This window comes from Ovis aries, chromosome 1 (genome assembly GCF_016772045.2).
Source record: "Ovis aries strain OAR_USU_Benz2616 breed Rambouillet chromosome 1, ARS-UI_Ramb_v3.0, whole genome shotgun sequence".
Classification (NCBI taxonomy): Eukaryota; Metazoa; Chordata; class Mammalia; order Artiodactyla; family Bovidae; genus Ovis; species Ovis aries.
In genome coordinates this window covers 267,249,816-267,264,901 of record NC_056054.1, presented here as the reverse complement: position 1 = coordinate 267,264,901, position 15,086 = coordinate 267,249,816, and the positions used below count along the sequence as shown (strand labels likewise).

General features: G+C 45.2%; 1 protein-coding gene across 1 annotated transcript in view; it reads left to right on the top strand.

The window, feature by feature from the left end:
- The first annotated feature begins 397 nt into the window (after positions 1-397).
- TDRP (testis development related protein) overlaps positions 398-15,086 on the top strand; it is a 40,765-nt gene continuing 26,076 nt past the window's right edge. Inside the window, exon 1 of the mRNA XM_042238218.2 lies at positions 398-627. Within this exon, the coding sequence (XP_042094152.1) occupies positions 523-627 (105 nt within the window). The 5' untranslated portion in view covers positions 398-522. The remainder of the gene's footprint in view (positions 628-15,086) is intronic.

The window sequence follows — 15,086 nt, the reverse complement described above, 5'->3', positions numbered from 1 at the left end:
GGAGCTTGGGTCAAGGGGGGAGCGGAGAGGGTCCGAGATGAGTAGGGGCTAGGTGACGGGAGCTTGGGTGAGGGGCGAGGGGTGAGAGGGTCGGTTTGGGTGGGCGGCTGCGGAAAGGACCTCGTGGGATTATGTTAGTGGGTGAGCACCTCTCAGAGGAGGAGGAGCCTCTGGGGGTGGGGGTCGGTCGGGGGCAGGGCCTGGCCGGGGGTGGGGCGGTGGTGACCTGAGAGGGGCGGCGAGCAGGGGAAGTGAAGGCCCGGGGGGTGTGGCCCGGGTCTGGAGGTGGGCCCGGGCCCGGACGGACGCCGGGTCTGGTTGGGTGAGGGGACCGAGCCCTGTCCGGGAGGGGGCGGGGTGGGCTGGGGAGGGCCCGGTCCGGGGGTGGGCCCGCCCCACAGCCCGGCCCCGCCCGGCCCCACTGGCAGCGTCCGGTCCTCCAGGAGCCGCAGCCCGGGCGTCCGTGCTGCGGGCCGGCCGAGGAGGGGCACGCACGGACACCGGCGCCCGCCCGCCTGCAGCATGTGGAAGCTGGGCCGAAGCCGGGTGCTCCTGGACGAGGCCCCCGAGGAGGAGGACGGCCTGCGAGGGGGGGCGCCGCCCGCCACCGCCCCCGCCGCCGCTCAGGTGAGGGGGCGCAGGGGGGGCGGGGCGCGGGAGGCGGGGGTCGGGGAGGGAGGCGCGGGTCGGGATGCGCGCGGCCGAGGCCTGGCCGCGCAGTGGGGTAAGCGCACAGGTGGGGCGCGCAGGTGAGGCCCGCGCCGCGCGGCCCTTTAATTTCCCGAGGCTGGTCCGGGCCCGGCGGCTGTGCCCCGTGGTGAACCACCCACCGCCACGTTACGAGTGACTGAACCCAGCGCCCCGCCGCCCCTTGCGCGGGTTTGGGATGGCGGGCGCAGTTCCCGGAGGTGGGAACCTCGGGCCGTGGCCTTCCCGCGGCGCGGGGGGACCTGCCTGCCGAGTGGACGCGGCCCTGGCCCCGGCCCGGGCCCATCAGTCCAGCGCCGAGTCCGGGGCCGCGCGCCGCGCTGGGCTGGACTCACCGGCGAGGCCTGGACTGGAGCGGGGCACCGGCCCGCCGGCGAGGTCAGGAGCTTCTGGGGACTGCAGCCGGCGCGCCGAGTGCGCTAAATACTTCTTCAGATAACAAACAGACCTTCACCTCTGTTTAAACCCTCGGTTGGAGGAAGAAGGCAGATGGCCTTTATTTAGACAGACACTGCCGTTACAAGTTCGGAGATATGCCTGGAATGTTTAGAATGTTTTAATTAAAAAGGACCCCAGGTGGATCCTGTGCGCGTTACGTACGCTCCCCTCCACCCCACCCCCAACGCAGCGTTCCTTTTCCTATGCAGTGAAATTAGGTCAGAAATTGAGCTTTGTATGTTAACAATGACGGTGGTCATACAACTTCTTGTTTGTTAAATGTTTGGAAACCCTCTCCTGTTGCTGTTGGCGTAAGACGGAAGTTAATGGTGATCTATGTCTGTCTTCTGGGCACTTGGAAATAGTTCACGAGATTGTTTCTTTCCCAGTTGGTTCTAAATAACTTCCCTTGGAACTGAAGTTCCTTCATTTGGGTGTTTTTTTAGTGGGAGTTGGATAAGCATTTAAATATCATCCCTGTCTGAAGGGTCTTTCAGAAACCATTTCTTGGTAGTTTTAGTGCTCACCCTTCTGTTTACTTTTTAAATCTCAAAATTTTATGGTTATTCTAAAAAACAGCTTTCTTAAATATGATGTTGAGAATTTAAGTGCAGTTTAAATGTGGTTACAGAAAATTTAATTCTGTAAATAAATATTATTGGTCAAAGATAAGCAGTATTGTTTCTGAATGAACTTAAAATTTAATGATCTGTTTTATAATCTGTTCTTCTGTATTCTGCTTCTGTTTCTCCTAATGAATCCCAAAACACGTTTCTTCCCCTTCTAAGTTAAATTCAGTTCAGTTCAGTTGGTCTGTCGTGTCCCACTCTTTGCGACCCCATGAACTGCAGCACACCAGGCCTCCCTGTCCATCACCAAATCCCAGAGTTTACTCAAACTCATGGCCACTGAGTTGGTGACATCATCCAACCACCTCGTCTTCTGTTCTCCCCTTCTCCTCTTGCCCTCAATCTTTCCCAGCATCAGGGTCTTTTCAAATGAGTCAGCTCTCCCCCATCAGGTGGCCAAGTATTGGAGTTTTAGCTTCAACATCAGTTCCTCCAATGAACACCCACGACTAATTTCCTTGGGATGGACTGGTTGGATCTCCTTGCAGTCCAACGGACTCTCAAGAGTCTTCTCCAACACCGCAGTTCAAAAGCATAAATTCATCTGTGTTCAGCTTCCTTTATAGTCCAACTCTCACATCCATACATGACTACTGGAAAAACTATAGCCTTGACTAGACGGACCTTTGTTGGCAAAGTAATGTCTCTGCTTTTTAATATGCTCTCTAGGTTGGTCATAACTTTCCTTCCAAGGAGTGAACGTCTTTTAGTTTCATGGCTGCAATCACCATCTGCAGTGATTTTGGAGCCCAGAAAAGTAAAGTCAGCCACTCTTTCCACTGTTTCCCCATCCATTTGCCAAGAAGTGATGGGACCAGATGCCATGATCTTAGTTTTCTCAATGTTGAGCTTTAAGCAAACTTTTTCGCTCTCCTCTTTCACTTTCATCAAGAGGCTCTTTAGCTCCTCTTCACTTTCTGCCATAAGGGTGGTGTCATCTGCATATCTGAGGTTATTGATATTTCTCCCAGCAATCTTGATTCCAGCTTGTGCTTCTTCCAGCCCAGCATTTCTCTTGTACTCTGCATATAAGTTAAATAAGCAGGGTGACAGTATACAGCCTTGACATACTCCTTTTCCTATTTGGAACCAGTCTGCTGTCCCATGTCCAGTTCTAACTGCTGCTTACTGACCTGCATACAGGTTTCTCAAGAGGCAGGTCAGGTGGTCTGGTATTCCCAGCTCTTTCAGAATTTTCCACAGTTTATTGTGATCCACACAGTCAAAGGCTTTGGCATAGTCAAGAAAGCAGAAATAGATGTTTTTCTGGAACTCTTTTGCTTTTCCATGATCCAGTGGATGTTGGCAATTTGATCTCTGGTTCCTCTGCCTTTTTCTAAAACCAGCTTGACCATCTGGAAGTTCACATATTGCTGAAGCCTGGCTTGGAGAATTTTGAGCATTACTTAACTAGCGTGTGGGATGAGTGCAATTGTGCAGTAGGTTTGAGCATTCTTTGGTATGACCTTTCTTTGGGATTGGAATGAAAACTGACCTTTTCCAGTCCTGTGGCCACTGCTGAGTTTTCCAAATTTGCTGACATATTGAGTGCAGCACTTTCACAGCATCATCTTTTAGAATTTGAAATAGCTCAACTGGAGTTCCGTTGCCTCCTCGAGTTTTGTTCATAGTGATGCTTCCTAAGGCCCACCTGACTTCACATTCCAGGATGTCTGGCTCTAGGTGAGTGATCACACCATCGTGATTATCTGGGTCGTGAAGATCTTTTTTGTACAGTTCTTCTGTGTATTCTTGCCACTGCTTCTTAATATCTTCTGCTTCTGTTAGGTCCATACTATTTCTGTCCTTTAACAGAGAAAAGTTGGAAGGATAGGAGATTAAGCACCCACATATATACTACCTAGACATAACCATTGTTATTTAGTCGCTCAATCCTTTCCAACTCTTTGTCACCCCATGGACTCCAGGCTCCTCTGTCCATGGTATTTTCCAGGCAAGAATACTAGAGTGGGATACCATCTTTCTCCAGGGCATCTTCCTGACCCAGGGATCGAACCTGTGTCTCTTCAAGTTTATAGAATTACAGTCTATACCATTTTTTTTTTCCTCTGTGTATAGTTGTATGTGTGTTTTAATAGACTTTTTTTTTTTTAGGTACACAACAAAACTCAGTGGAAAACAGAGTTCCCATATACTCTCTGTCCCCACACATGTACAGCCTCCCCCATACTAGCAAAATCCCATTTGTTACAGCCAAGGAACCTCCACTGACACATCATTATTGCCCAGAATCCACAGTTTACATTAACTTGGTATTGTCTTGGTATTGTCTCGTCTGTGGATTAGACAAGTGTATAGTGACATGACTTCACCATTATAGTGCCATGTAGTATAGTTTCACTGCCCTAAAAATCCCCTCTGCTCTGCCTATTCATCCCTCCCTTGCCCCCCGCAACCACTGATCTTTTTGCTGTCTCCATAGTTTTGCTTCTTCAGAATGTCAGAGTTGAATCATAAGATATGCAGCTTTTACAGATTGACTTCTCTTACTGGCTGAGCAGTGTGCATTTAAGGATCCTCCATGTCTTTTCACGGCTTGGTAGCTCATTTCTTTTTAATGCTGAATAATATCCCATTGTCTGGATGTACCAGTTTACCAGTTCACTGCCGGGTGGTACCTTGGTTGCTTCCAGGTTTTAGCAATTATAAATGAAGCTTCTATAAAACATCATATGCAGGGTTTTGTGTGGATGTTAGTTTTTAACTCGTTTGGATAGATACCAAGGACTGTGTGATTCCTGGATCATAGAGTAAGAGTATATTCTGTTTGTTAGAACCAGACTGTCTCCACAGTGGCTGCACCAGTTTGCATGCCCACCAGCAATGAGTGAGACTTCCTGTTGCTTCCTGTGCTTGCCAGCATGTGACGTCAGTGTTCTGGATGTTGGTCATTCTGATAGATGTGTACTGGCATCTCACTGTGGCTTAATTTGCATTTCCCTGATAACATTTGATACAGAGCATCTCTTCATCTTGATCATTTGCCATCCATACAGGCTACCCACTCCAGTATTCTTGGGCTTCTCTTGTGGCTCAGCTGGTAAAGAATCCGCCTGCAATGCAGGAGACCTGGGTTTGAACCCTGGGTTGGGAAGATCCCTTGGAGAAGGGAAAGGCTGCCCACTCCAGTATTCTGGCCTGGAGAATTCCATGAATTGTATAGTCCATGGGGTCACAAAGAGTCGGACATAACTGAGTGACTTTCACTCACTCCTGTCTCTTTCAGTGAGATGACTGTTCAGATTTTCTTGCCCCATGTTTTAATTGAGTTGCTTTTTTCCCCTTATTGTTGAGTTTTAAGAATTCTTTGTGTATTTTGGATAGCAGTCATTTATGAAACGGAGAAGGCAATGGCAACCCACTCTAGTACTCTTGCCTGGAAAATCCCATGGATGGAGGAGCCTGGTGGGCTGCAGTCCATGGGGTTGCTACAAGTCAGATAGACTGAGCATCTTCACTTTCACTTTTCACTTTCATGCAATGGAGAGGAAATGGCAACCCACTCCAGTGTTCTTGCCTGGAGAATCCCAGGGATGGAGGAGCCTGGTGGGCTGCCGTCTATGGGGTTGCACAGAGTCGCACACGACTGAAGCGACTTAGCAGCAGCAGCAGGTTATCAGTTACCCCTTTCATAGATCACGTCTTTGGTGGTGTTTCCCCAAAGGCGTCTGCATTTTATCCTGGGTTATCTTCTAGGAGTGAGATTTGACTGCAGTTTCTATCTTACTTTATCAAGTGTATCTATAGTTTGATGTGTTGAAAAAACTTCGCTATAGAAAAACAAAGACTTTTTGTGGCAAGTTAGTCATACTCTAAATTTAGTTCATTTCATCAGGTAGATTGATATTTATCCCAAAGCCAGCTTCTCTTAAAATTAAATTTTAAAATTTATGACAAGTCTAACATAAAACTTCTGCCTACAAAATTTTAAAGTTGAAAGAAGTAGGAGTTAATACAGAAGGATTTAATGGATCTGTTAAATTGTGTCTCATTAGAAAGACATTCTCATTCTACTTCATTTTCAGTCTATACCTTCCCCCCACTCCTCCCTGTCCCCTCAAAAAAGTCAGTTCATATTAAAACATGTAGGCTGGGAGTGCCCTTTGTCTTATTCCAGAAAAGCATTTAATTTGTGTTCAAATCTGGTCAATCAACTTACTTGAAAGTCAGGTCACACAGCTATAATCTGTGTCGTTTTTTAAAAAAAGAAATAATAGCTTAATGTTAGGTTCTAGTAAGTTTGAAATGTGAGGCATTCAGTCATTCCTGGGATTTAAGGAACACTTAACTGTTACTAAAATAGCTTTAACATTATAGAAAGCAAATTTATCTGAGTCTCTCTGTAGGCGATTACCCTTTTTTGTCATGAATATGCATCTATTTTGTATTAAAGTATAACAGGTTTTTAAGCTGAAACATTTATTGTAATCATTTAAAAAGAGAGATTTAGAAGTTTTAATGAATCTAATGTTTGTTTAAACAACATCTGCTATGCATATAGTAAAACATTTCTGGATGTTCAATATTGGGTCTTCTTCCTCTTTCCAGTAGGAAGTACTATTATTTTTCTTAATATAGCTATCCATGAAGCATTTATGTACATACATAAATGTATGTTTAAAATCACATATTTGCTTTTCCACCGCAAACATTTTTGTGTACTTGGAATGGTTCCCTCAATAAATAATGTATGTATCACGGGGCACTTCCTGTCTCAGGCCTACAGCTGGGGAAAAAACCATCCTTAAGGCTGGGTATTATTAAATGCTAGAATTTATCTGGTTGGGTGATGGATGTGGAGGCGGCTGTCTTTAGGCGCTGCTCCTGGGAGCGGTGTGAGAGTGGTAGGAGGAAAAGTTGGTCTGAGATGATCCGCATGAGGGAGGGTTCAGCTGGTTTTCACTTGCTTCAAGCTGCCCTGAACAGGGTCCTGAGTGTTAGTTGCTCAGTCATGCCCAACTCTTTGCAGCCCACCAGGCTCCTCTGTCCATGGAATTTTCCAGGCAAGAATACTGGAGTGGGTTGCCATTGCCTTCTCCAGCTGCAGTTGAATGTCTTCAGAAACAAAACTCAGGGCATTTGGGGCATATTTTCATTTAAATATGAAAAAGCTTTATTTAAAAATTTAAAAGACTTTATTTAAAAGTTTAAAAGGCTTAGACATACTCTGTAGGCATTCCACAAAAAGTCAGAGAACGTTTCAGGTGTTTTTTACTCTGCTTTGAGGATAGGAAAAACCAAGAATCTTAGTTGAGATAACACAGAATCTTTCTTGTGTGGTGCTGGGAGGGGTCTGTTGAAGTCTGTTAGGGTGAGTTAGTGTGTTGCCTGTGAGGTCAACATTAATAACTATGCAGTGTATGTTAAAGTTTTATACACTTCCCAGGTGGCTCAGTGGGAAAGAATCTGCCTGCCATTGCAGGAGACCTCAGTCTCTTGAATTGAGAAGATCCCCTGCAGGAGAAAATGGCAACACACTCAAGTATTCTTACCTGGGAAATCCTGTGAACAGAGGAACCTGGCGGGCTATAGTCCGTGGGGTCTCAAAAGTGTCAGACACGAATTAGCGACTAAACAGCAACAACAACGAGGTTTTATGCCGAAACACGCACAAAACAAGGATATATATTGAATGATTGAAGAAAATGTGACCAGAGGCTCACAGGAACTTGACCCCGTATTTCCTGTAAGAACAGCAATTCAGTATTTGCTGATTGATAGCTGTCTTGAATATTGAAAATCGACTGTATTTTACATTTGAGTAACTTAAGGAAGCTAAAGAACTTGTATAGTTATGTAGCTACAAACAGGAATTTGAATCCAGGTTTCATATTTTATATTTAAAGTACTAGGGCTTCAGTAATTAGTGCCTTAAACATTGAGAAAATTATGTCTTGCCTCAAATTTCAGTATAACAAACATCCTAATATACTTTTTTTTTTTTTTTTTTGCTGTGCTTAAGTATTGTAATAATGAGTATATTTAAGAAGTCTTACTGTGGAAGGTAATGGCTCTCTGGTGAATTAGCAGGTGAAATACAGAACTGTTGTGCACACACCCTTTTCTTTATGCACCTCGCTTTTAACTTCATTATTTGAAGAAGAGCAGGTAGAATTTAAGCTGATTCTTGAAGAAAGATAGTGAGGGAGGGAGGAAATGGCATAGCTTTGGACCCCAAATAGCTTGGGGAATAGAAAACAAACCAGTTTAATTGGTATAGAAGGTTTGTACAGGGAGAACTGGGAAACCCCACTGAGGGGTTTAGACTTCATCTTGGAGGTAAATATTGAAGGCCTTTGAGTCATGGCTTCCTGCCGCTTCGCAGGGAATTCTTGTCTGGGGAGGAGGGCTTAGAGGCGAGGTACAGGTGACACAGGTAGGATCCTGGTAGCGGAGTTCAGGCTGAAATAAGAGCCTGAATTCTAGAGGGATTAGGTTCAGGACAAGCGGGAGGAAGCGAACTTGCCAAGCCAATGGAAAAGAGAGCTGGTGCCTTTTGAAGTGAAGGTCAGAGGCTGAAGGGCACCTGGAGTGATGAGGAAGATGATGTCACCTCTGAGCAGCAGGGAATCCTGGGCGCGTTGACTGTGGACATGTGACTTAGAGGCAGCTTCTGCCAGACGCCCACATGGCTGAGCCGCACAGGTAGAGTGCTGGGTAGGACCCAGAGGACTCATCATTTGTGAGAAAAGTGCAAGAGCCTGGCTCTCTGTTGATGAATGAACTGGGACCACTGGAAAGGGAGTTGGTAGCCTGGCGTCAGCAGACAGTCCTGGTTCCCCACCCCCTCTCAGCAATTGTGAGACATGGGCCCAGTGAGTGCATTATTCACTCTGCAGAGCCCCTGTTCTAAGCCAGAGGGTTAGAGCAGGAGTGGAGAAGCTGACTGTAAAGGGCCACAGGTGTCCGTCACAGATGCGCAACTCTGCGCCTGTCGTGTGCAGACAGCTGTGACCTGTGTTGGTGAACAAGCGTGGCTGTGCTCCAGTAAAACTGTATTTACACAGGCAGGGCTGGGCCAGTCTTTGCTGACCCTGGTTTAGAATAAAGGATCTTTGAAGTCTATACTAATTATGAGGCAACCTAATTCATTAGAGTTTTGCAGTGTGGAATTTGTTGTGATTTAGGGTACAAGTAGGAAGTCTTAGTTGCTAAACTTGGAAATTAATGGCAGATGCTGAAGTTCATTTATATTCTTCCTGGGCTTACATTTTGTTAATTGGCCAGTGAACATTTCTGTATCTTTCTGTGCTTTCACATAAATTGTCTACTACGGTCCTTTATTTCCCATTCCATGATGAATGAGTCATGCTATATAGTCAAGGAGACAACATTAAGAACAGCATAGTGATCTTCTGCATCATCTCAACCCAAACAGCACGTGGAGGCTTAGGGAACCGGGAGGTGTTTTGTCAACAGTTAAGAACTGTATAGTGGTGTTCATCTTAGTTCTGCAGAGCCTAGGGACTGGCAGGTGCCCTTAAGGGAGAGACTGCTGACTTCCCACTAACAGCACGTGTTTGTCGTGTGTACAGCCCCCCAACTGGAGACTTCACTCCCAGCATGCCTTGCACCAGCAAGAACTCTGCGTCCAGGTCTGGGCAGTCACGTGGGAGGAACCAAGTGTGCTTGCCCTCCTGCTTCCCGTTCCCTGGGCACTTTGGTCAGTGATGGTGGGGTTGTCCTCTGCCCCCAAGGGGGTTGGGTAAGGTGGGGTATGGTGTTGGTGTAGTGTTCTGTTCTGTTGTGCTGTATTCTTGCAGCAAATTTTATTATAACTACAGGCTTTATGACATACATCTACCCAGTTCAGTTCAGTAACTCTTTTCCACCTTATGGACTGAAGCACACCAGGGTTCCCTGTCCATCACCAAATACCGGAGTTTTCTCAAACTCATGTCCATTGAGTTGGTGATGCCATCCAACCATCTCATCCTCTGTCGTCCCCTTCTCCTCCTGCCCTCAATCTTTCCCAGCATCAGGGTCTTTTTAAATGAGTCAGCTCTTCACATCAGGTGGCCAAAGTATTGGAGTTTCAGCTTCAGCATCAGTCCTTCCAATGAACACCCAGGACTGATCTCCTTTAGGATGGACTGGTTGGATCTGCTTGCAGTCCAAGGGACCCTCGAAGAGTCTTCTGCAACATCACAGTTCAAAAGCATCAGTTTTTTGGCACTCAGCTTTCCTTATGGTCTGACTCTTACATCCATATGTGACTACTGGAAAAACCATAGCTTTCACGAGTGGACCTTTGTTGCAAAGTAATCTTTCTGCAAAGTAATGTCTTTTAAACATGTTGTCTAGGTTGGTCATAACTTTTCTATCAAGGAGCAAGCGTTTTTTAATTTCATAGCTGCAGTCACCATCTGCAATGATTTTGGAGCTCAAAAAAATAAATCTGTCACTATTTCCACTGTTTCCCCATCTATTTGCCATGAAGTGATGGGACCAGATGCCATGATCTTAGTTTTCTGAATGTTGAGTTTTAAGCCAACTTTTTCAGTCTTCTCTTTCGCTTTCATCAAGAGGCTTTTTAATTCTTCGCTTTCTGCTATAAGAGTGGTGTCATCTGCATATCTGAGGTTATTGATATTTCTCCCTGCAGTCTTGATTCCAGCTTGTGCTTCTTCCAGCCCAGCATTTCTCATGATGTACTCTGCATATAAGTTAAATAAGCAGGGTGACAGTGTACAGCCTTGATGTACTCCTTTTCTGATTTGGAACTTGTTGGAGTCTGTTGTTCCATGTCCAGTTCTAACTGTTGCTTCTTGAGCTGCATACAGGTTTCTCAGGAGGTAGGTCAGGCAGTCTGGTATTCCCATCTCTTTCAGAATTTCCCACAGTTTGTTGTGATCCACACAGTCAAAGTCTTTGGCATAGTCAATAAAGCAGAAGGAGATGTTTCTCTGAAACTCTCTTGCTTTTTCGATGATCCAACGGATGTTGGCAATTTGATCTCTGGTTTCTCTGCCTTTTCTGAATCTAGCTTCAACATCTGGAAGTTCACGTTTCATGTAATGTTGAAGCCTGGCTTGGAGAATTTTGAGCATTACTTTGCTAGCGTGTGAGATGAGTGCAATTCTGCGGTAGTTTGAACATTCTTTGGCATTGCCTTTCTTAGGGATTGGAATGAAAACTGACTTTTTCCAGTCCTATGGTTACTGCTGAGTTTTCCAAATTTGCTGGCATATTGAGTGCAGCACTTTTACAGCATCCATCTTTTAGGATTTGAAATAGCTCAACTGGAATTGCATCACCTCCACTAGCTTTGTTGGTAGTGATGCTTCCTAAGGCCCACTTGACTTCGCATTCCGGGATGTCTGGCTCTAGGTGAGTGATCACACCATTGTGGTTGTCTGGGTCATGAAGATCTTTTTTGTGTAGTTCTGTGCATTCTTGCCACCTCTTCTTATATCTTCTGCTTCTGTTAGGTCCATGCCATTTCTGTCCTTTATTGTATCCATCTTTGCATGAAATGTTTCCTTGGTACCTTTGATTTTCTTGACGAGATCTCTAGTCTTTCCCATTCTGTTGTGTTCCTCTATTTCTTTGCATCTACCCAGTGGCCTGCTCTATGTCATGTACCAGTTACTCCATTCTCCCTCTTCTGTATCTATTAAACTTTAAAATAAAACTTTAGTATTTCCTTGTAACGATTATATCTCATTTTAGATTTTCTTTGCTAGGTATTTAGCTGTAGCTCATAGTAAGTTTATTGACTGAAGATAAATAATACTTCTTTAAAAGAAAGTTGTTTTATAGTGGTATTTTACACAATAAATGGAAAAGTTTTGTGCTAAGGTGTAATTATAGACATTGGTTGATGTGGCAAGAAAGTGTGCTAAGAAATTTTACAGAGAAAAAACAGTGTATAACTATATTTAAGAGTGGTCATCTTCACACATTTCCATTTTTATCATAATAAGTATGTATATCCCCATGTTGTTTTTTTTCCTGACGCCAAGCAGTTCTCCAGTCCTCTGACACCAACTGGGTGTCGTCCGATTCAATTGCGTTCTGACACAGCCTCAAGTTAGCACAGACCCTCCAGGTTACGGGCTCAGTCACGTACAACTGCCCTCACATCAGAAGTCAGTCGCCAACAGGTGGCAAGGCAAACCTAAGAGGAGCGAAGGCAGCATGGTTGTGCAAAGGGAACCGCAGATCTGTTAACCCGCAGACACATTGCCTTGACAGTCAATGGTCCAGAAGAGCTCTTATGACTCCAGAAACCAGTTAAGAAGTTGCAGTCACCCAGGCCAGCACAACGCCAAGAGCAGCTGCACTGAAGTGGTGACAGGCTGCTTCACTTCCCTCACCCACAAGAGCCATGTCCACAAGTGCCCCTCAGCAGGACTCTCAGTGAACAGCTTCCTGGTTACATGCACAAGAGAAGCTCCTCACAAGCCGATTTCTCTCACCTGACTGGCATGATTGGCACCCGTGGGGCCACTGAGAACAAGGAGAGTTCAGCTGCTTGCGGCCAGAGAACCTGCAGCCCCACAGATGGATGCTGGAGGGAGAAGCAGCTTACAGCTCTGGGCAGTGAGAGGTGGAGAGAAGACACGTCCCCAGAGAAGGTTTGGAGGCTCCAGGATCTAGCCAGGCTGATTGGTGCAAGTCTTTCCCTGTATGAAGCCAGTTCAGAAAGACTGGGAGAGGTGGCAGTTTTTACAAATGCCCAAATCCCAGCCAAAAATAATGAGGCCGATGAAGAAACAGGGAAATGTAGCCCAGTCATAGGATCAAAATACATATCCGGAAACTGACCCTAAAGAAGCTAAGGTGTGTGAATTAACGATGAATTCAAAATAATAGTCTTAAGCTGTCGTATGTTATGAGAGCACAGTGAACTAATTGCAGTTGTGAAAATGAACAAAATGTAAATATCAACAGAAGAAAGAAAGAAAAGAAAATGTAGTCACTTAGTCATGTCCAGCTCTTTGTGACCTCATGGACTGTGTAGTCCACCAGGCTCCTCTGTCCATGGAATTGTTCTGGCAAGAATATTGGAGCGGGTTGCCATTCCCTTCTCCAGGGGATTTTCCCAGTCCAGGGAAACCCAGTCTCCTGCACTGCAGGTGATTCTTTACAGTCTGAGCCACCAGAGAAGCAAATATCAAGAAAGAGAAAGTATAAAAAAGAACCAAACAAATTCTGGAGCTGAAGAATACAATAACTAAATTGAAAAATTCTCTAGAGTGTTCAACAGCAGGATTAACCAAGCAGAAGAAAGAATCCGAATTTGGAGACAAGTCACTTGAAATTATCAAGTCAGGAGCAAAAAGGAAAAAGAATGATGAAGAGTGTGGGAAGCCTCGGAGGCTTATGGCACACAAAGAAGTAGACTAGTATATGTCACGGGGGAGACCTAGGAGGAAGGTCATGAAGCTTCTGAAACTCACGGCAGGATATGGACATCCAAATTCAAGATGCCCAAAAGAGGCCTGGACCAAAACACATTGTAATAAAACTCACAAGGCCGAGGCAAAGAGAATCTTGAAAACAGCAAGAAAAAAGTGAATTGTCACAGGGGAGCTCCCATAAGGTTCTCAGAGGTGTTTCAGCAGTGACATTATAGGCCGAGAGGGAGTGGGGCGATGTATTCAAAGTGCCAGAATAAAAGAAGAGCGCCAATCAAGGAAATTGGATCTGGCCAAACTGTCCTTCAGAAGTGAAGGAGAAATAAGACTTCGCAAGAGAAGTAAAAGCTGAGGGAGTGCACATCGCTAGACTTGCTTTGCCAGAAATGCTAATGACACGGTGCAAGGTGTGACGTGAAAGCGCACAAAAACATAACACTCTGTTAAAGGTGGATATACAGACAGGTGTGGGGAGGCTCAGTCATGCCCAGTTCTTCGCCACCTTATGAATTGCAGCCCATCAGGCTCCTCTGTCCACGGGATTTTCCAGGCAAGAATACTGATGTGGGTTGCCATTTCTGTCTCCAGGGGATCTTCCCAACCCAGGGATTGAACCCACATTTCCTGGAGCTCCTTTGTTGGCAAGCAGATTCTTTACCACTGAGCTACCTGGAAAGCCCATATGGAAAGGTCCAAAATCTGTAATACTGTCATGGTGGTACATAAATTAAAAAATAAAAACCGCTAACTACAGTAACTATAAAATATAAAAAGATGTAATTCGTGATGTTTATAACATAAGTAGGGGGAGATGTACAGGAGTAGAATTTTTGTATGTGATTGAAATTAAGCAGTAATTAGTTTAAAAGATTGTTGTAACTATAAAAAGTGTTATGTAACCTCCCCGCAAAGAAAATGCCCATAGGATATAAATGGAAGATGAGAAAGGAATCAAAGCATGTCACTGCAGAACACCAAGGAAGCATGAAGGCAGGAAGCAAAAACAGAAAAGAGGAGCAAATAAACTGTAAGACAAAAAACAGTCAACAAAATGGAAATGGTAAGTGCTTCCCTGGTGGCTCAAATGGAAAAGAATCTGCCTGCAATGCAAGAGATCTGGGTTCAGTCCCTGGGTCAGGAAGAACCCCTGCAGAAGGGCATGGCAACCCACTCTGGTATTCTTGCCTGGAGAATCCCATGGACGGAGTAGCCAGATGGGTCATAAAGAGTCAAACACAACTGAGTGACTAACATTTTCACTTTCACTATCAGTAATTACTTTCAGTGTAAATGTCTTAAAATCCCCAATCAAAAGATACAGAGTAGCTGAATAAGTGTAAAAAATAAGTATGCAGGTACATCAAACAAAAATTTGAGTCAAAGATTCTCACAAGAGACAAAGAGGGACATCATATGATTATACATAACACACACACACACACCCCCACACCCACCCCCACACACCCCCCCCCCCACCCCCCCCCCCACACACACCCACCCACCCACCCACCCTGTAAAACTTTCAGTTTTCCAGCACTGAGCAGGAGAGGTTAAATGACTGGTCGGCCATCGCTCACTGAGTCAGTTTAGCCCCCCTCAGCCATCAGGGGAGGCATGGCGGTGGGACTGAAGGAGAGTTGTGACTAGGAGTTGCTTTTCTGGTGACCAGCCACCCCACCCCACCCCACCCCCAGTCCTGAAGTTCTGAGGCCCCCAAGACCCCTGTGTCGTCATATTAGCATTCAAAAGACTACAAATTCCCAGACTTTGGTGACTTTGTGCCAGGAAACAAAAATCAAGTATTATTTTTACTGTACTAGATCCCCAATATTTGATTTATTGTAAATGTATGTGGATTGTAAGTTAAATTTTTATTAAAATATGTAAATGTTTTCTTAAAAATCTTTAAAAAAATGATGAAGTCTCG